The 21,746-nt window shown below is 34.7% G+C and overlaps 1 protein-coding gene across 2 annotated transcripts; it reads right to left on the bottom strand.

Annotated features, from left to right (window-relative positions):
- Positions 1-11,044: 11,044 nt before the first annotated feature.
- Positions 11,045-19,879, bottom strand: LOC106067940 (uncharacterized). Of its 2 annotated transcripts, XM_013227222.2 has the most exons (5): positions 19,683-19,879; positions 16,158-16,328; positions 14,168-14,255; positions 13,128-13,179; positions 11,045-12,312 (listed from the first exon to the last, which is right to left on the bottom strand). In XM_013227222.2, exons 2-5 carry the CDS (start codon positions 16,178-16,180, stop codon positions 12,233-12,235), a joined length of 243 nt encoding a protein of 80 aa, XP_013082676.2. In that variant the 5' UTR covers positions 16,181-16,328; positions 19,683-19,879; the 3' UTR covers positions 11,045-12,232. The 2 variants fall into 2 exon arrangements, with proteins under 2 accessions (XP_013082676.2, XP_013082671.2); XM_013227217.2 differs by lacking the exon at positions 16,158-16,328 and having other exon boundaries at positions 19,683-19,875.
- Positions 19,880-21,746: the final 1,867 nt, after the last annotated feature.

Here is a 21,746-nt window from a genome sequence, read left to right on the forward strand (position 1 = left end):
GCAGACGGGTGAACTAGGATTATTACGCTGCTGTCCAAAAAGAAATTCTTACATTGGAATTTCCAAGACGCGCATGCGCGTTCAAATATTTTGTGACAGTGCAAAATACTTCAGCCTTTAATTTTTTATTTCTTTTTCGGTGCAGACGAATTAGGCGTCAAACGCATGTTACGCATGAGTAAGTCTAGGTTTGTGGTGAAAAAAAAAAGTTTCGTCATGTTTGCACGTGGTCTGAGTGTTGGTTTCTGGATGGCAGACGACAAACTGGCCAATCAAATATCATCTCGCTCGAGTAATTTCGTTTACTATCTAGTTTTTGTTTTTTTGTCTTCTAAGCATCCAGTTTAAATCATTTTTTTTTGCTCCTTAAAGTATATGTCTGTGTATGTGTGTGTGGTATGTGTACGCGTGCTTATCATCTCATCTCTATTGCAATAATTTGGTTTAGAGAGTCACTGAACTGAATTCTTTATTTACTATAGGCCTTAAATCAGGGGCGGACAGGGTGCCCAAAATAGGCCCTGACATTACGTACCAGATACTGCCAAATATTGCGTTCCATATAATAGGTATCTAGTCGTACCTGTCTTCATAAAATGGAAAGTTTGATTAATCATTGAAAACTGAAATAATCCATGCATTAGTTGAAGTTCCTTTTCAGACCTTGATATCTAAGGGGGGATCAGATGATGTAAAACACGGCTAACGGGGGTGTCGTGTGGCCAGCACAATGACCAACCAGATTTACTTTTCCCAAACAAATGTCAGGTGCCCATTAAAGTTGGGTGGGCTCAGATGCGCCCTAAATATCCCGAAATAAAAAAATTCCAGCCTTCACCAAGATTCAAACCCGAAACCCTCCGGTTTGAAAGCCAGGTTTTAACACTCAGTCACCGCGACTCCCAGAGTAGACGTATCGTATTGTATTTCTACATAAAGATAGACTTACAGGCTATAGGAAATCTCGACAAAAATCTAAATACAATCCCAATCTTAATTAGTCCTAATAGAAAACTTGACCACATGATTTTGAAATTATTTGAAATTGAAAAAGGAGCAACATGAAAAGTTCTATCTTCCGTATACATCAACAAACTACTCACTGACACATCTATTGACCTTATCAAAAGTCTTTAGCCTTCAACATATAGAGGGGACATATAAAAATATTTACAGACTTACTGTCATCCATAGTGGTCCATTTGGCAGCGGCCCGTCAGCGAATTCTGAGCCGGTCCACCGGGCATTTGCCCGAATGCCAGTATAGCCAGTCCTCCCATGCCTTAAGTATTTTACATCTTCGCGAATTTTTCAATGTGACATGGTGTTAGACAGGGGCGTAGCTAGGAGTTTTTCATCGTTTGGGGGTCCGGGGCACTTGACCTTTTTGGGGGCCACTGCATTTTGCGTAATATCTCATTTTTAATGTAAAAAAACACTCATTTGCACAAAGAAAACTAATGTTATGGGACCACCTGCTACAGCACCACCATCCATCCTCATTGGCGATAACAAGCTAGATGCCGTAAACGAATTCTGCTACCTCGGATGTACAATCCAAGGTGACCTGTCACTAGAAGAGGAGATAAAAAAAAAAACGCAAAGGGAATGCCGCATCAACCTTCGATAGACTCCGACCAAGAGTTTGGGAAAACCAGAAGCTCACCACAGCGACCAAAATGGAGGTCTACAAGGCATGCGTACATAACACGCTACTGTACGGCAGTGAGTCGTGGACAACCTACACAAAACAAGAGAGAAAACTCATTCCACTTGCGCTGCCTTCGAAGGATCTTAAAAATAACATGGAAAGAAAGAGTGTGTAATACTGAGATCCTCGTGAGAACAGGCCTTCCCAGCATCTTTACGGTCTTTGCGCTGACTCGGACATGTTTACCGTATGGAGGACAATCGCATCCCAAAAATCATTCTGTACGGGCAACTTGGGTCTGGCTCACGTGGTCGCCCCCGCCTCCGTTACGTTGATGTGATAAAAAGGGATTTAAAATCAGTAAATATTGATACTGACCATTGGGAAGACATAGCCTTAGACCGCACTAGTTGGAGAGAGACGGTGACCAGGAAAGCTATAGAGAGCGAGAAAACATGGGCCTCAGCTCGTAAAGAAAAGCATGCCACACGGTAAATGGCCAGCTTCTCAACCACCAAAGCGAAAGCTACCTTGACCTGCAATATATGTGGACGTGAGTGTCTCTCCAAAATAAGGCTCCACAGTCATATGAAAAAGTGTTTGAGATGAACCATAGTCATATTGGGAAAAACGGTCATAGTAATACAGTTCCTTTGGACCTTTCAGCCTGTATACAATGGCGCAGGACTTAATGACTGAGTGATGTACAGGAACATTTTTTGAGTTGATTAGCCCACTTAGTGGTACATAAAAACAGTTACAATAGGAATACAAATTTGTCAGCTGGTAAACGCACCAACAAAAACGTGTATGTTTCTTGGAACCTTTCCATAGGAAATTAAGGCAGATCCTTCCGAAAGATTCCCAATGTCAAGGGCTTCGTTTGGGTATGTACATGTGTCTATGACAGAGGACAATGGACAACCTAGTGATCCTCAAGTTTGGACAGCATCTGGACAATGTTAACCTCAATTGTTGTGTAAACCAGGAACTTGCGTTTTTGTCTTATGTGTTTTTGGCAATGTAATATCTTCTACTGAAAAAAAAATCCATCGACTTCTGTGATGCTAATGATTCTAATTGATCATTCGAAGTCACATTTCAATAACTGGTAAAAAAAAATAATTAAAGAGAACAAATTATTTCCAATTTATACCTGAGGGAAAGCCTTTATTGGGAATGGTTAGATAATATCATTCTATTTGGTCGATAAAGCGCTTATCTTGCTGCATTATAGACTGGCTCAAGAAATGTGTCTTTCTGCTTCCAATTATTAGCATATTGTATAGACATGCGAGACCAGCTGAGAACACTGCACACTTTTATTTAAGTTGAATGACCACACATATCTCAATACTACATGAATACGCTCCTTTTTGTATATAAAACAAAATTAATTTATTAACACTAATTGATTAATGAATTGGCATCATTAAAATATAAAAGAAGATTTTCTTTCTTTTGTCATCGGCCATGGATGCAGAAAAAAAAAAGTTATTTTGTTTAGAAGCGAAGTTTAGGGATATATTCTAGTGTTTTTGAACGACTTGTTTGTCGCAGTATCAGTGGCGTAGCTAGGGAATGCGGGGGGGGGGGCTGCATTTTGACATTCTACATCTTGACATGAGATAATGGCGTAATATTTAATGTAAAAACACATTTCGGACACTCATTTTGGCCCCTCTCTCAAGTGGGGGCCCGGAGGGATTTTCACATGTGGACCCCCTCCTCCCTCCACCCTAGCTACGCCACTGCGCTGTATTCCTTAAGAGTTTCAACTCTTAACCAAAACTTGAAATTTTTTAAATTTATGTGAATGAAATTTTATGTTTTTACAAAACTTGTGGCGGGCCGAATGAAACTACTCCGCGGGCCGGCCTTAGCTTGCGTGCCTTAGTTTGCTCATCATCGGATGGGTGAGTAAAGGTGGTTGATTGACACCCCTATTTACCGTTGGCCATAGCAACATGTGACCTTTACTTCCTCTGCCTTATGGATTGCAAGGTCTGTCTACAAGATTTTTTTAGATTAAAACTTAAATGTGAGTCAACTATCTTAAGCAATGTAGGCCCTATGTGACAGTGTAAGAGAACCACCTTAAGTATTGTAGACCCTATTTGACATAGTGTAAGAGAACCACCTTAAGTATTGTAGACCCTATTTGACATAGTGTAAGAGAACCACCTTAATTATTGTATACCCTATGTGACAGTGTAAGAGAACCACCTTAAGTATTGTAGGGCCAATGTGACATAGTGTCAAAGAACCGCCTTAAGTATTGTAGGCCCTATGTGACATAGTGTAAGAAAACCACCTTAAGTATTGTAGACCCTATGTGACATAGTGTAAGAGAACCACTTTAAGTATTGTAGACCCTATGTGACATAGTGTAAGAGAACCACCTATCACTTAAGTATTGTAGGGCCTATGTGACATAGTGTCAAAGAACCACCTTAAGTATTGTAGGCCCTATGTGACATAGTGTAAGAAAACCACCTTAAGTATTGTAGACCCTATGTGACATAGTGTAAGAGAACCACCTTAAGTATTGTAGGCCCTATGTGACATAGTGTCAAAGAACCACATTAACTATTGTAGACCCTATGTGACAGTGAAAGAGAACCACCTTAAGTATTGTAGGCCCTATGTGACATAGTGTAAGAAAACCACCTTAAGTATTGTAGACCCTATGTGTCATAGTGTAAGAGAACCACCTATCACTTAAGTATTGTAGGGCCTATGTGACATAGTGTAAGAGAACCACCTTAATTTTTTGTAGGCCCTATTTGACATAGTGTAAGAGAACCACCTTAAGTATTGTAGGGCCTATTTGATATAGTGTAAGAGAACCACCTATCACTTAAGTATTGTAGGGCCTATGCGACATAGTGTCAAAGAACCACCTTAAGTATTGTAGGCCCTATATGACATAGTGTAAGAGAACCACCTTAAGTATTGTAGGGCCTATGTGACAGTGTAAGAGAACCACCTATCACTTAAGTATTGTAGGGCTTATGTAATATAGTGTCAAAGAACCACCTTAAGTATTGTAGGCCCTATGTGATATAGTGTCAAAGAACCACCTTAAGTATTGTAGACCCTATGTGACAGTGTAAGAGAACCACCTTAAGTATTGTAGGGCCTATGTGACATAGTGTAAGAGAACCACCTTAAGTATTGTAGGCCCTATGTGACATAGTGTAAGAGAACCACCTTAAGTATTGTAGGCCCTATGTGACATAGTGTAAGAAAACCACCTTAAGTATTGTAGACCCTATGTGTCATAGTGTAAGAGAACCACCTATCACTTAAGAATGGAAGGGCCTATGTGACATAGTGTAAGAGAACCACCTTAAGTATTGTAGGCCCTATTTGACATAGTGTAAGAAAACCACCTTAAGTATTGTAGGCCCTATGTGACATAGTGTAAGAGAACTACCTTAAGTATTGTAGGCCCTATGTGTCATAGTGTAAGAGAACCACCTATCACTTAAGTATTGTAGACCCTATGTGACATAGTGTAAGAGAACCACCTTAAGTATTGTAGGCCCTATTTGACATAGTGTAAGAGAACCACCTTAAGTATTGTAGGCCCTATGTGACATAGTGTAAGAGAACCACCTATCACTTAAGTATTGTAGGGCCTATGTGACATAGTGTAAGAGAACCACCTTAAGTATTGTAGGCCCTATTTGACATAGTGTAAGAGAACCACCTTAAGTATTGTAGGCCCTATGTGACATAGTGTAAGAAAACCACCTTAAGTATTGTAGACCCTATGTGTCATAGTGTAAGAGAACCACCTATCACTTAAGTATTGTAGGGCCTATGTGACATAGTGTAAGAGAACCACCTTAAGTATTGTAGGCCCTATTTGACACAGTGTAAGAGAACCACCTTAAGTATTGTAGGCCCTATGTGACATAGTGTAAGAGAACTACCTAAGCTTTGTAGACCCTATGTGACATAGTGTCAAAGAACCACCTAAGTATTGTAGGCCCTATGTGACATAGTGTCAAAGAACCACCTTAAGTATTGTAGGCCCTATGTGACATAGTGTCAAAGAAACACGTTAAGTATTGTAAGCCCTATTTGACATAGTGTAAGAGAGCCACCTAAGTATTGTAGACCCTATGTGACATAGTGTCAAAGAACCACCTTAAGTATTGTAGGGCCTATGTGACATAGTGTCAAAAAACCACCTTAAGTATTGTAGGCCCTATGTGACATAGTGTCAAAGAACCACCTTAAGTATTGTAGGCCCTATTTGACATAGTGTAAGAGAACCACCTAAGTATTGTAGACCCTATGTGACATAGTGTCAAAGAACCACCTTAAGTATTGTAGGGCCTATGTGACATAGTGTCAAAGAACCACCTTAAGTATTGTAGGGCCTATGTGACATAGTGTCAAAGGGTTAGGCTTATGTGATGTAGTGCAAAATAGCTACCTCAAACAGTGTAGGCTTTATTTGACATAAGATAACAGGCAAATACTTTAAGTACTGTAGGGTCTATGTGAGAAATAATCAACTTTTTAAAACTAACTAAAGGGATTTGAATGTTTTCTCTTTTGAAATAAATTACACACGCTAACACGCCAAAAATAAAGAAAAAAATAGGGCCTTTACCTAACCCACAAGGACATGCTAGCAGGTTAAAATTACCGTTATTTTGCTATAGTTGTTTTAAAGCCACGCCTACTTGTAAACACTTTTTCAAAAGTTATACCACGTGACATTATCATAGCCTCCATAAGAGTATTGTAATTTTGAAATAGGCCGTGAAGGGTTATCCACCCTTCTCTTCTGTATCCGTACCCCCAACCCCCCCATTTTTTTAAAACAATTTATTTTTAAATGTTTAAGTTTCTGTTGACTGGTATTGAATGTCGACATTACCACGTGATACATCACAATTTAAAGAGAAGTTTAAAAAAAAAGATATTTATAAAATATTAATGATTTGCGTAGGCTTACCGTATACGGTCTAGATCTACAAATTGTGGCCTTTAACTTATCAAATGTGGCCAGCCTTTCGAGACGAATACCAAATTTATCTTAAAAAATAAATTTAGGGAATGTTTGTGTCGGCGTGGAAAAACCAAACGGGAATTTTCCTTTTTGTCTTCAATACCCGCATAAGGAGCACATGGGCCTATGTAATTATTGAAGATATTGGGACTACCAGAGATACCTGGCGTCACTAAGAAGACATGTAAAAAAAAAGTTCCCCTTGTGGTATATAGGACAGATCAGTGGCGTCACTAGGGTGGGTGTCACCCGGTGCGGTAGGCTTAGGGTGTCAACCCCCCCCCCCTCACCAACAACAGTCTCCAAACATTTCCCAATGTTGTTATACAAATGTAAAATGATTATCTATTATATTTTAATTGTGATTGATTATGACATTTTATCCATGGTTACTACATATATTAAATAAGAAATAGACTTTACATTAACTGAACATGTTTTTCTTTCTTAGACTTTAAAATCTTTTACACATTATGCTAACCTTATTGAAACTTTTATTACCATATAAAGTATTTTAGAATCTAGACCAAAAAATGTTTTTAAAATTTACCCTTGAAAAATAATTTGAAAGGCTTCTCCCCTCTAAATTTATCATACCCCCCCACACACACACAGTTTGAGAAACACTGCAGTATAACATGCACGTTTTAATGGACTTGATCGTCAATTGATCCTATTCGTGTTCAGCAAGAGGGCTTAAGGAAGGCCTGTTCTGTTCACGTAACATACGTCGATAGTAGGCCTACGATTGTACGTCAGTCGGGAGAAATTTATGAGTTCTGTCATAAGAAGTTAGAAGACTTTAAAATCGCGTTGCTGAAGACGCATTGAAAAGTCTTATTTAAAAAAAAAATTGAATTGATCTTGTGGTTAATAGGTAAAGGTTCTAGTTATTATATTTTTTAAATTTTGGCAACAAAGGCGTTTTTACTTGATAAATAATAACATATGAAAGAAATGTAATGCAAATACAACCGACTTTTTTGTCCTTAAACGAAAGACAACCTTTGCGTCCCAATTTTCAACACTTAGAATTTTACACATTTGTAGGCCAACCAAAATAAAGTAAATTAAAATATATAAATCAAAGTATGTTTGGGTTTCTAGCTAATCACTTATTTTCATCTAAGTTGTCTTTTTTTCCCAAAGTACAATTCTTTTTCACTTCGGTGTCACCCCTCTGTTGGGTGTCACCCGGTGCGGACCTCACCCCCCGCACCTGCCTAGTGACGCCACTGGGACAGATATAAGATGATGTAACGGTCATCTGTTTCTGTGGCCTACGGTTAACGAGGGTGTCATGTGGTCAGCACAACGACAACCGCCTTTACTTTTCCCCAACTAATGGTACCCATTAGAGCTGGGTGGACTCATAGGCGCCCAAAGATCCCGAAATTCAAAATCCCAGTCTTCACCAGGATTCGAACCCGGGACCCCCGGTTTGGAAGCCAAGCGCTAAGCCACTACGCCTCTAAGAGGGACATGATAGAAACTAACAATTGAGCTTAAACTGTTTGCTAAAAAATATATGAAATGTATGTTTGTTTGTTTCTGATGTTCCCTACAGATTCGATGATAATTACTTTTTTAGCCCCAACCCTTGCAGCACTCATATGGATGCCCTATATATTCTCATAATGTATTCTCTTCCTGGCTCTCTTTAACCTATTTCTGGAGCATATTATAATGGAAGGCTTTAGAAGGATTTACTCCTAGCTTGACCATAAATGGGGGACCTATTTCCAATATCAGGTTTGCAGATGATATAAGACCTCATTGAAGAAAATGCAGACCAGGTACAAGATTTTACTTAAAAGATGGGATGAAGATCGGTGCAGGAAAAAAACAACGTATTGTGGTGGCGAGATGTTGCATACAGTTAAATGGCCAAACATAAGAAGACGTTGACTCATTTAAATACCTAGGGTCAAACACAACAAAAGACAGAGGATCAATAAAAGAGATAAACACCGTTTAAGCTTGACATCCGCAGACATAACCTACTGTGTGAAATCTGGAAAAGTAACCTAAGCTTTCAAGTAAAATTAAAACTGTATTCTTCACTCGTGGTCTCTGTAATCCCATATGGTTGTGAAAGTTGGACACTGAACGCTAAGGCTGAAAGAAGAATCCAAGCCTTTGAGAGTAAATGCTACATAAAAATGCTAGGTGTCAGATACTAGGAAAAGTAGACAAATGAGTTTGAACTATTACAATTCAACACTCTGGCTGGCAAAAATGAGGAACTCCTCAATACTGTGAAGAGATGAAAGCTGAGCTGGTTCGGTCATATTGTAAGACATGACTCACTGTCTGATGTCATCCTTCAAGGTACAGTGGAGAGAGCACGAAGAAATGGGCCGTCCAAAGAAAAGCTGGATGCACAATGATATCTTGATATCCTAAGAACAGCTGCTAACAGGGAAAAAATGGACGGATGGCCAAGGTTTGGATGGGCAAGGTTCAAACCGGAGACCCTCGAGTGACAACCCAGAGCGCGTACCAAATGCTGTAAAGATAATGCGGTTCTATGGCCACGGTTAACAAGGAGTGTAATGTGGCCAGTACAATAACTTTACTTCAAGAGACCTTTGGTTTTATAACACCAGTAAACCAATGCTAAATATTTATTTTAAATCAACAATATATATATATATATATATATATATATATATATATACACACACACACATATATCAATACCTTTTAGCTCAGAAGTGTAAACGCTCCTTCAAAAAGACTAAGACTATGACTGCTTTATTGATCCTTAAGGAAATTTGTTGTGATTACAAGAACTCTTTTCTCCTATAAAATATACTTAGGTCTTACAAAGTTACATGCTTAATAGAGACAATTAAAACTCTACTGAGCCATTGGATTTTCTGACTGATGCTCTAATGATACCAGGAAAGAAGGAACATACGTAGGAATTAGTCCTAGCAGATGCAATAACTCTTCAATTAAAAAAACAAAACATGTTCGAATAATTCATGTGCAGAATGTTATACCTTAAAGACATAGGAACATGGGACTTAATACACAAAAATAGCTCTTAAATAATATTTTAAGAATTTTTTTTTTCAACATTAATAGTTTTAAATTGAGTCTTATAGAGTGTTATAGTTCTTCTCAAATAAACCTCTTGTTAATATAACAACAAATACCACTAAATATAAACTAAAAAGTAGATCCGCAGTGAAGAAAAGGGACATTACTCAATAATTTGCCTTTAGTTACCACAATATATGTAGATCTACTTTTAAGTCTTCTTAAGAACAAAAACTATTATTTCCAACTGTCTCGCAATTGTCTGCATGTCTTAATTAGGTTAAGAAAATTAGACCAATTATTGACAACTATTTTTTATTCATTAAATCATGTCAGTTTTTTTAAGGCATGATGTGTGCAAAATGTTTTGTACTTCATTTACATTTCAATGTTATACATTTAGATTAAAATTCAATTATAAAAATGAACAGAGAATCTTTATTTTCAAATGGTTTTCAGAGAAACAAAAAGTGATGCTATACATACTGTTGTACTGGTTTGGAAACTTAAATAAGCTATGTCTCAATAAAATGTTTAAGAACATTAAAATAAAGATTGCCCACCATAAACAAGATTTTCCACAAGTATCACTAACCAGTCTACCACCAACTCTAAGTTTAGAATACTCTTTGTGCATCATAGACCTACATGAACATGAAGTTTCTCAAACCAGCCATTAACTTTCTGTTTTAAAAAGATGTCAAGTTATAGGCCATAATGTCTGGAACATGTTCTTTGTGATGTAGTCCCTGATGTGTTTGCTTGCTTGTTTTGTATATTTTATTTAAAACATTTCCAATTAATTAATATTGGGCAAAATAAGTACAATAAAAGATACTTAGCAGTAAAATGACACCAGAATGTCTTCAAAGTTACAGAGTTTTTTCTTGTATCTTTTTGAACATTTAAAGTTCTCTTTTACCAAAAAAAAAAAGCAAAAGAAAACTGAAGTGCCTATTACCAAATGGAGGCAAGCTTTTCTTATTTATGAGAGAGTTGTATTACATTTCAATAACAAGCATGTAATGAAAAATGATCATTAATCAGAAAATCTTTAGATATATATTGAGGGCAAAAAGAAACGTTTAGAATATATGCCATGGAACTCTGAACTAATGGAAATGACTATGTGAAGTCAATTTAGATAACGCTCCATAGATTGTATACATTTCTATTTATTTAGGCAGTTGAAAATTTTGAGTTGACGCAATACCCTCTAACACAGCATTATCCAATGTAGGGCTTCCATGACATTATTTTGTCAATAAACATATATAAACACACACACACTAAAGTAATTTAGAAACAAGAAGCAGCATTATAAATTTATTCAAATAATGTCATATGGAAGGGAAAAAATGTACCCTTTAGATATTTGCAGCATTATCTAAAGTTTTCTCTTTCGATGTGTTCAAGTGTAGAATACATCTTATTATTAGTGTAATCTAAAATAATACAAAAATTAACTTTGTAATTATTTATTACAGGTAATAATTTAAAAAAATTCTTCTTTCTGATTTGAATTTTTCCCCCCTTATCTCAGTTAAAAACCCACACAAAAAAAAAGTTTTTCTAATATAATAGAAAATGCAATGGGAATATGAACTTTTCTTATAGGAAGTATGGACGAAAATGATAATCTAGACTTTTCAAGGTTTAAATCTGTAATGTACTTCACCAACTGTATGAAAACTAATTAATGCTTTATAAATAAATATATTTCACCTTTTAATCACATTTAAAAAAAACAAATCTCCATAAAAATGTATCAGAACTTAATCTCAGTTACAAAGTGAAAAGTTAAAATCATTATACCTTTCTCTAACAGTGTCAGTCTTACAAGACAAAAATTGACATTTGTACACATTTACTTCTCCAGGTTTTAGATTCACCAGAGAAACCTTAGCAAAGGGAAATACAAATAAAAAAACCCCACAAAAACTATTATATTTAAATAATAATTTGAAATTTGAAAAAATGTAGAACACATCCATTGTAAGCTTTTAATACTAGCTTATAAAATGTGGTATGGATATACTTTCTTATAAAACTAATAACTAGAAAACTCATTTATACCAAAGCTTTAGAACAGAAATGCTTCATATGTTAAGAAAAAACTAAAATTCCTATACCACACATAGAATTGACAACGCTGTTTTATTAAAAACTGTTTCAAAAAGTTATCAATAACAAAAGAAGCAATGCAGCAAAATCTTTGAAAATACAATACAGTATTTTACAATTTTTTAAAATTATTGTTGGGTAATAATTGCAAGTAAAATATGAATGTGTACATGCTGAACTATATCAAATATATATGTATTTATATATATGTATATATATATATAATTTACAGGTCAATATCAAAATCAAGAAATCTTCATTACAGATAAATTTTCTTTGGCAAATCTACTAACTCATTGACTTTAATAAATTGTGTGGTATTAAAAGACTGACATTAAAGAAATCAATAGACAAATCTTCTTGTTCCAATGTCTCTATCAGGAATCTTTCTGCTCTGTAAACTCTTCCTCCTGTTTGTTATCTCCATCAGATGAATCCTTTTTTTCTTTTTTCTTATCTAAAAAATCAAAACAAATAATTCACCAGTTTAGTTGACAAAAAAAAAAAAAGACTTCTGATTAGCTAAATGTTTTACACACATAAAATTATAAATTTAGCCTTTATTCATGTTTACTTTATTCTTCGCATTTCCTTTGTGGTTGCCTGTAAGTGCCTTAGTTTTTGTTAAAATTTATTTTGGTTCAGATAGGTTTGACAAAAAAACAATAACAAACAACTGATCTGATATGCAGATAAACCAAAAGAATGTTTAAGATAACTAAATTTGATCAATCAAATGTCAAGCCCACAAAGTTGTTTTTTGACACTGTTACAATTAACAATTAACCAGTGGCAATTTCAGAAGTCACATCTTTACCTAAGTGACTTATAAACAAACTGAAGGAAAAGTAGCTTAGTATAATAAGTATTTGCCCACCAAAGTGAAAAATTAAATCATATGAAACCTGTTGTGGACATTAACTAAGGATATCAACAGTCACTAACTGTGGTCTGTAGCTGTCATTATGGTGCTTATCAAGCATAATTTTACATAACTAAGTGTGACAGTAGCACAATTTTTTACACAAACCGGAACAATAAATATCTACACCAATGACCTGATCTAAAATTGCTTAGCACAAATGTAAACCTTTACAAAATTTACATTCTAATTACTTTTCATATGAACCTATACTATGGTTTCAAAATGTATATTTACTTACTTCTCACATAACCTTTAGTTTGAAAAATTTCCACTCTAGCTCCTAACAATATAACAATCCCTATGCTTAGTCCATAAAAAACATCAAATTGCTAGGCGTATCTACTTACTGAAATCATTGATGTAGATGAGAAGACTTGCAGTCAAATCCAAATAACTTTTCTGATGATTAAAAAAAATGTATTTGCTTTTATAAAAACAGTAATTCTATTTATACATGCAAACATAAGAAAAAGGGGGTTTTGATGCACAGCCATAAATCCAGCCCTAAGTGAAAAAAAAACTTTTAGGAAAGGAAGACAAGCAAAATATTTAAACAAAATTTTAAAACATTAAAGCTTATATAAGGGAAAGACCTGTACATTTATAGACATATCAATCAATTCTGTAAGATTTATTTCCTTAATCAATATCAAACTTAATTAATTAATTGTTTTTTTTTGTGTTTTTATTATTATTCATGTTGTATTAGAAACGATGAGTTATTTTGCAAAGTTTCAACTTGATCTGAGAATGGGAAGTGGGAGAAGTAACATTTATAAACATTGTACCAGACAGACAGAGTGAGATATGAGATTTGTAAGTTATTTTCTAATCTATAAAATCTAATCTGTAAAATATTCGTTTCTAAATAAATAGGATGTTCTAAAAATCAGTAAAAAAAACATCTCCAACGTTTGTCAGGATATAGGTAAGAAACCCAGCATTAAGAAGCCAATCCTTTTTAACTATTTAGATATCACATCTCTTAAGTAAAGTAAAGCATCATTATTTATAGAGTTTTGTAGTGATACTGTGTTTTCAGCACTTAGGAAATTAATTTGTATACATTGCCCCTAGCTGATGACAAGCACTCTTTTGGAGCACACAACAGAAAGAGAAGGGATAAAGTACATTGTCCCCAGTTGATGACAAGTACTTTTTTGGAGCACACAACAGAAAGAGAAGGGATAAAGTACATTGTCCCCAGTTGATGACAAGTACTTTTTTGGAGCACATAGGGAGAGAAGGAATAACAAAGTCTGAACTTTAAGTCAAATCATACTTTTCCTTCAAGCACTAAAATCCTTTTGTAGAATTTCCCTTAATGTTTTTGTATTGCAGCTTTATCACAAAGCCCTAAACGAACATTTGAAAACAAAATATTTACCCTTGAAGTTGCCTTGGAAAATACAAATTCTTCAAGTTGTGCCGCAGTTTTTGGTATCTGTGACTCAGATTTGGTAATCTCATCTTGTCTGGAAACAAAAATTAAAGTTTCCCCATAAATTTGTTTTTGGAATAAATTTTTAAAAAATTTTAAATAAAAGATGAAGTAAATAAATATTTTAAGAAAATTTCACAAGCCAACATCATTGACAAGGGATGTTTATTAACAATAAGGAACTGTGTACATTTTATAACTTCAAACCTAATTAAATGGAATTCCTTGGATCTAAGCATTAAAATTTGAACCAAAACAGCATCCTCTTTAAAAAAAACTGCTAATCAACTAAATCTAATAGGGAAGTTCTACAAGTGAGTAGAAAAAAGTAAATTGAAAAGTTGGGGGGCAGCTTTTTATAGAGTGTTTCCAAATGACTACCTCACTCCACTCTACCACAAAGAGAGTATAGTGACAGTATAAGACAGCATTTCCTCAACCTGTAGGCACAACATGCTGACAAAACATTATTACAAAGGTTAAAAAATTAAATCATGATACATGTTTAATCATCTAAGTAAGATTATTTATTGTTCCTCACATTTCAGTATTGTAGAGTCTCTTTTTTTTTTTTTTTTTTTACTATATGAAGTAGATGCCAGTTAAATGTATTTCTGCAGCACAAAATGTGGAAAACGCTTGGCGGGGAAGGGGACACTGTAATTTTTATGTTTGGAAAATAAAGATATATCATTGTATTATTAGTTAATCAGCTGAGGGTGTAATTCAAAACAATGTTTTGCTACATCTCATTTTTTTTTAAAAGCTTTTATCAACTCACTCTTTATGACCTGATGGAATCTTGTACACTATATCTCCAACTTCCTAATTTTGCACAATTATTCATTGTCGATGACAAAACATTAATCAATGAAAAAAATAAACCAATTAGTAGCAATTAATTTTGTTTTTATAAAGAAATGTACAAAACTACAGAGAGATAAGTCTTTTGTAGAGAATTAGGTCACTTGCAAAAAAAATTTTAAATTATAGACTTTTGTAAGAAGACTTTAAACCCTCCTATTTGTATAGCTCAGTTGCTAACTTGTTGGCTTTCCATCATGGATGCCTGAAACTAAAGTTCTAATTCAGACTCAAGCAACTTAAAAAAATTAGATGTTGAAAAAGCAGCACAGAAGCCTCCAAGATATCCCTATTTTAATTGTTAATATACAATTATCAGCATAGTAGGTAGTATAGAACTCTACATGGCCTAGATTAAACAAAAGTATAATTAATATAATTAAAATGAAGTACCAACCAACTTTTTTTTATTATTATTATTATTATAGCTTTTATATAGCGCCACTTTCATGCTTATAGCATGCTCAGAGCGCTTTTGGTCCAATCTCATTTGTGGACCGGTGGGGGGGAGGGGGTATCTAGGAGTTGGTTTTCCGTGCTGCCATTAGGCGCTCAGTAAACACAACTCTGCCCGAGTCGGGTGTCGAACCTCGAGCCCCCTTCTAGGTAGTCAAGCCAAGCCAAGTTCAAGCGCACTTGGCCTCTCGACCACGCTTCCCACCACTTCTTAAAAAGGTTTTTATTTTTAAAATTAGCATTTAGCATATAAGTAATTAAATATTTGGACTACTGATAGGCAATTTTCTCTCTATATATTTGCAAGTAATAAGCCAATATCCATCATTATCAGTATTAGCTAAACCGAACATTAGATGACATTTGATATATTTTGAATTAGAAACAAAAATTTAGATTAAATTATCCTTTTTTGCTTGATGCCTATTACTTGCACTGATAAGTCTCAAATAATTCTACAATAAAAATAAGGTTGAGAAGATGTTTAATTATACACCTTATTTGCAGGTTTATTACACTCTCTTTAAGTCAGGAAATGTTCCACTGAAGATCCTAGCAATATAATACAGTTAAAAAACAATAAAGAAATAAAAAACCCTTAAAATGAATGTTTTACCTGTTCATACCTGATCTGGCCATTTAATATAGTTAGTGGTCTAACAGACAAGTGTTAAAATTATGATTTCATGCACTATCTTGATGATGCATTAGAGGGAAATACAATAGTATGTAGCATCCCAACACATATAGCATTGACTGTAAATTCAGCAATACTGCTAGGGAATTCCTGAAAATGAATCAATGAAAACTCACTATGAATTGGTTAATTTGTTGACACAAAATAAAGACATTTAGCATCTTAATTTAATTTTTCAGCACGTTTTGCTCATAAATATAAAATTGCTGGTGATGTTGCTGTTCTCTCAAAATTACCCTTTTCTATTTAATGGATAAAAGGAAATAACTTACTTAACTTTATAATAGAGGGTGTAAGGATTTAAAAAATTGTTTTTTAAAATAGTGTAAACAATTAAACCTAAACCGATAAATCTCTTAAGAAAAAAAAAGAGCATAAATGATTTTGCTTTTAAGAGATCTCAGAAGCAACCAGAGTAATTAGATACAGATGCAAAATGGTAGTGAACCTTGTGATTAGGTATCAGGCTCAAGATAGAAAACACCAAAACTGTGGGAGATAAGAGGACAGAAAAATACAGAGGTGCAGATCTTAGAGAGAAAGTGTAGATAGATTGGTCACAACCTTAGAAACAATACCAACAACAGAGCTATACAGGCCTTAGAGTGGAACCCCCAGAGCACAAGACGTAGATGAAGAAAAAAAAAAGTGGCGACACAGTGTATTCGATGAAACCAAGAAGACAGGAAAGAGCTGGGAAACCATTAAATAACTAGCAAGAGACCGTGACGAGTGGCATGTTTTTACTGAGGCCCTAATGTTCCACGAGGAATGCAAAGGAAAGATGATGATGATCAGGCTCAACAAGCAGGCTAGGGTATTCCCATTACTTTTTTCTCTCCTCTAGAATTCGATGTATCTCTTGAAATAGAAAAACTAACAAGATTTTTAAAATTTGAGATATTAATGATTATACATTTTTTAAAAAATTATTCTGATAAAAATGTAATGTAAATACATTTATCTTTAATTAATTTTTGAAGTTTAAAAAAAAAAGAAGAGAATTTCAGTGAGTGTATGATTTTCAGGAAAACGGCAAGAAAAAAGTGTTATGGAGTGTGTGTTTCCACGATTATTATGACTAAAGGGAGCATTAATTGTTAGTCTGTTAGAATGATGATAAGCAGCTCTATCATAATCTAGGTAAGTACATGAGACAACTCCAAGATGCCAAAGTGTAAGGACATGTTCTAAAAGTGAGATTTGTTTATAAATCAGTTTATTCATTTATCTTAAGATGAATTTGTTTATATTATAATAAAAGTTAAATTTAGGTTTTGTTTTAAAAGAGACATTTGTTCAAGTTATTTCAAGTTCTATATATTAAGAACATTATACACTATAATTCTGTAATTTTGATATATATACAAGTCATGTTAAACATAAGCCAGAGAACATAGTATTGCAGTAACCTGTCAGAAAGCAGAGCTTTAGAAAGGGTGAAAGCCCTCTTAGACTTTACAGTAATATATATATATACATATAACATGTGCAAGAAGAGCATAGATCTACCAGATTCAAAATGATTATCTACTATTTTTGTTTAAAACTTTGGTGAACTAGACTATAGAGCTATATTTATAAGCTCTGTCTATTATTAGTGCAACAATAAATACTTTTAAAACTTTTTGAAGGAGGTATTTCAAAGGGGCACCACTATGATTCTTTTCTACTTTCTAGTGTCAGAATGGTCAAAATTCTTCAGACTGTCATACATCATTATTTTGAATGACTTTTATGTAGCTAAAAACTGGGGCAATGCTTCTCAGCCTAAACATGGCCCCTGGATGGAAACGGTCATTAGAGGAGACAATTAGGCCAATATGGAAGCAAAATAACCCCCATTGGTGTTGACTAAGACTGAGTCCATTGCACTGGCAGGAATGAAAGAAAGCCAACCCAAACTAAACAAACTAGCTGTTCTGTCCAAGATGGCGCCCAGTGATGATTGAATAAAAGTGTACGGCCCAACATCGACATTCGTTGCCTTGATTCTTTGTTGAGGCTAACATGCCAATAGGCTTCTTAAACATCGAGTTTTGAGAAGACTTTGGCGTTCTCGAACTGGGGTAGGGTATCTTCAAATGTGGGGAGTCTGTAATGATCCCTTTTCAAGACTCTGTTCAAGTGTTGTGGGTCTATACAGATTCGCAAATCTCCATTTTTTTTTCTGAACAATGGCCTCCAGGTCCCCAGCTGACTAAGGAAGGAGCAAAAGAGTTATATTTTAGATCTAAATCTAGAGATCTAGATCTATGCTATACTGCCTATACTAGATCTGGATTATCCTTGCATAGACTTTGCAGAATGGTTATGCCCAAGTTATGGGGATCTCACTGGCATAGAGGAAATAGAGGAAAGTAGCTGGCACAGATGGCCTCTGAAAGAGACAAGCGAGACAGGTGTCACAGTTGGAGAGCTCTTGCAAGGGTTGTGGGACACACATTTGACGCCCAAAGAAAAGCCCTTATTGAAGACACTAGACAGGTGCAGAGGACGAAAAGAAAACTTAATGGCTTTGTCACTTTGAGCGACTTGCGGAAAAATATGCAGTTGGCAATTGGGTTTGCATAGTAGGCTACTGCTAGAGTCTATATAATAATATATATATCTAGATTATATTAGGTACAAAGGTAGTGACTGTAGTGATGGGGTGTAGACATTGTAGTCATTTATAAAATAAAGCATCATTATCATAAGTCATGTGAAACACAAGTTACACTAATGGGTACCCACTAATGAAATGGCACTAACAGTGGCTAACGTCACTAACATGGATGGTCCAGGATTCATACCCTGCTGCTAGAATCCAATTACCCTGCCCACTGCTATCCGTATCCCCTGTCCTGCAGGAGGTTTGGACTAGGAAGTAATTATATTAATTTATCTTCAGCTCTGAAGGAACATCGGAAACATCTTTACTTTAACATGTAAAACATTTTTTAAAAACAGTAACAGTAAGACTTCTTCACTCATCGGATCATCCTGTTTTTCCTCATTTTATTGCTTGGCTTAACTTAATGATAATCTTCCATTCATCGGAATTTATTGAATTTAGATCACTGTTAAAGTTAAGTAGTGTTATTTAATGTTAAGTCTAAGTGTAACTGTTATTTATTATAGATAATTAATTTATTAAAATAGTCTAGCTCTAGATCTAGATTATTATCATTATTAGTCTTAAGTCTAAGTCTTTAAGTCTAGAGTAGAGTGACTGATAATCTATTCTAGACTAGATTATACTTAACTTATAATATACTTATAATATTATATAGAGTAATTATATTTCTCAGTAATAGAGTCAGAGTCAGTCTGTGTTTGGGTAACCGTATTCGTTATATTAGTTATAATTATATAGGCCTACACTATTACTAGTAACTATATGATATCTCACAGTGAATATAGACTATTGTCCAATTTATCTGAAATTTTAGATCTACTTACATTCGCTCAATAACTTTGTTCCTGTACTTTTCAGCTTTCCATTCATCGGAATCTGCAGATTCCTCAGTCTCTTTTGTATCTTCAATTTGACTTTCAGTGGCAGCCATGTTAAGGGGAAAGAATTAGTATCTTAGAGTTTAGAAATCTAGCAACAAAAAAAAATTTGAGACTGGAATAGAAAGGTAACGAAAGGGGAGAGGACTGGGGGGGGGAGCCTGATTCCAACTCCAAGTGTTTTAGTGCTAAAATATCATGCTAAAAAGTCTTCGATTCTAGACATACATCGGTCTATAGATCTAGATCATAAATTAAAAAAAAACACTACTATATAGATCTAGACCTAGAAGGGACGGTTATTATATCTTTCTTCAATGAATAGCATCGTTTCAAGCATTAATTTCATGCTCTTTGTAATTTTCAACATTAATAAAATTTAATTAGCCTATTATTGCAACTATATAACCACCAATTTAATAAGATTGAAATATAGAGAAAATAAGGCCGGCAGTTTTTTTTAAAGCGGGATTTAGATAGTCAGCTGGACCTTATGTAGCACCAATCACAACATGCATGATATGTCGACTATGTCTCTCCATTCATATCTTTTATTAGGAGGATTATGATAATGCTGTCATATCTCATCGCTTCCTATATAGATCTACACATGCCCCTATATATAACGAGGAGAAGATGATGTAAAGGTCTTCTGTTTCTATGGCCAGTACATATGACCAACGGCCTATACTTAATTCCCCCCAACTAATGTCAATATATGACTCAGAGGGGCCCTAATCAGATCTCGAAATTAAAAACTAGTCTTCACCAGGATTTAATCTCGGGACCCCGGTTCGTAAGCCAATAAGCACTTTACCACCACTCAGCCACCATGTTAATGTTATCTGTAGTAGAAAAAATCTTTACGAGCCATAGGGGGTCCCGTTATATAAACGGATTTTCACGTTTGTAGGCTTTATGCAGACCTTGTAATATATGATACCAATAATAATTTTGTAGCATCTTAATTCCACACCTAGACTCTTCTCTAATTCTGTAGTACATTTTATGAGTCAAGATTCGCACTAATAGGCCTACAGGAATGCCGCCATCACCAAAAATGAGTGCATCAGTCTAATAGATTAAATAGATGATATAGATCTAGTGCTAACTATGTGCCACGTAATTTGATTGCGTTACGTTAAATAATCATCTACATTTTTAAAAAAGACACGACTCGTTTTTTTTTATAATGATTTAGATATAATAAGAGCTTACTGAAATAACATAGGCCTAGCTATGCATATATCTTCCTGTACTGAGCCGAATATGGCGCATAATATTTCTAAAGGCTGCAAATAAAAGGTAGCAAGATAAATTTTACCACATTAATTGTTTTTTAGGCTAATACGTTTTGTTTCAACATGTGATCGAAATTAAATGATTCGATTGAGTTGTTAATTATTTATTTTAAATATGATCGTTTTTAATAAGTATTTTTAGCACCAGAACAGAGAAATTGACAAAGTGGCTTAGTCAAGAAAGAAAAACGGGAGTTGTTGACTCCTTTGGCATTCTTCGCACTTGTGGAATTAGTCACAGAACGAAGGGAAAGGTTGGGACTTATGACTCAACCAACAGATGCACTTAAAATGTCATATTAACGGCAGATTCAAAACTGTTTTTATGTAATAAAGCATGACATACAACAATAAGCCTAATTAATAATAATAATAATAATAGAAAATATCGGTTGAGAAAATGTTTGCAAATGGATAATTCTACTTAATGTGGAGTATTTAAATGTTTACAATCGTGCATAATGTCGCGGAACTGTAAAACTAGCTTGCTAGTTTTTATCCTGTTACAGTCAGCATCGACCTGTTCTTACATTTGTTTATTTTCAAACCAAAAAAAAAAAAAAAAGGGTCCTTGCTCACAAATTTATGTGAACCCAAAATTTTTATGTTGTTTTTTTTTTAATGTGGAAATGCAGCACGCATACAAATCTCGCAGAAGAACTGACTTGAATTTCTCTTTCACGTCATAATTTGGTTGAAGGTACAATTC

The sequence above is a fragment of the Biomphalaria glabrata genome, chromosome 12 (assembly GCF_947242115.1).
Source record: "Biomphalaria glabrata chromosome 12, xgBioGlab47.1, whole genome shotgun sequence".
Taxonomy (NCBI): domain Eukaryota; kingdom Metazoa; phylum Mollusca; class Gastropoda; family Planorbidae; genus Biomphalaria; species Biomphalaria glabrata.

What these genes read in the sequence shown, in the direction of transcription:
- LOC106067940 (XM_013227217.2), bottom strand. Translation starts at nt 19,789, where the DNA reads ATGGCTGCCACTGAAAGTCAAATTGAAGATACAAAAGAGACTGAGGAA. An exon ending in TTTCCAAGGCAACTTCAAGG is followed by an intron (nt 13,180 to 14,167) that starts GTAAATATTTTG and finishes TTTAATCATCAG; the next exon opens with AAAAGTTATTTGGATTTGAC. An exon ending in CATCTACATCAATGATTTCA is followed by an intron (nt 12,313 to 13,127) that starts GTAAGTAGATAC and finishes TTGATTTTTTAG; the next exon opens with ATAAGAAAAAAGAAAAAAAG.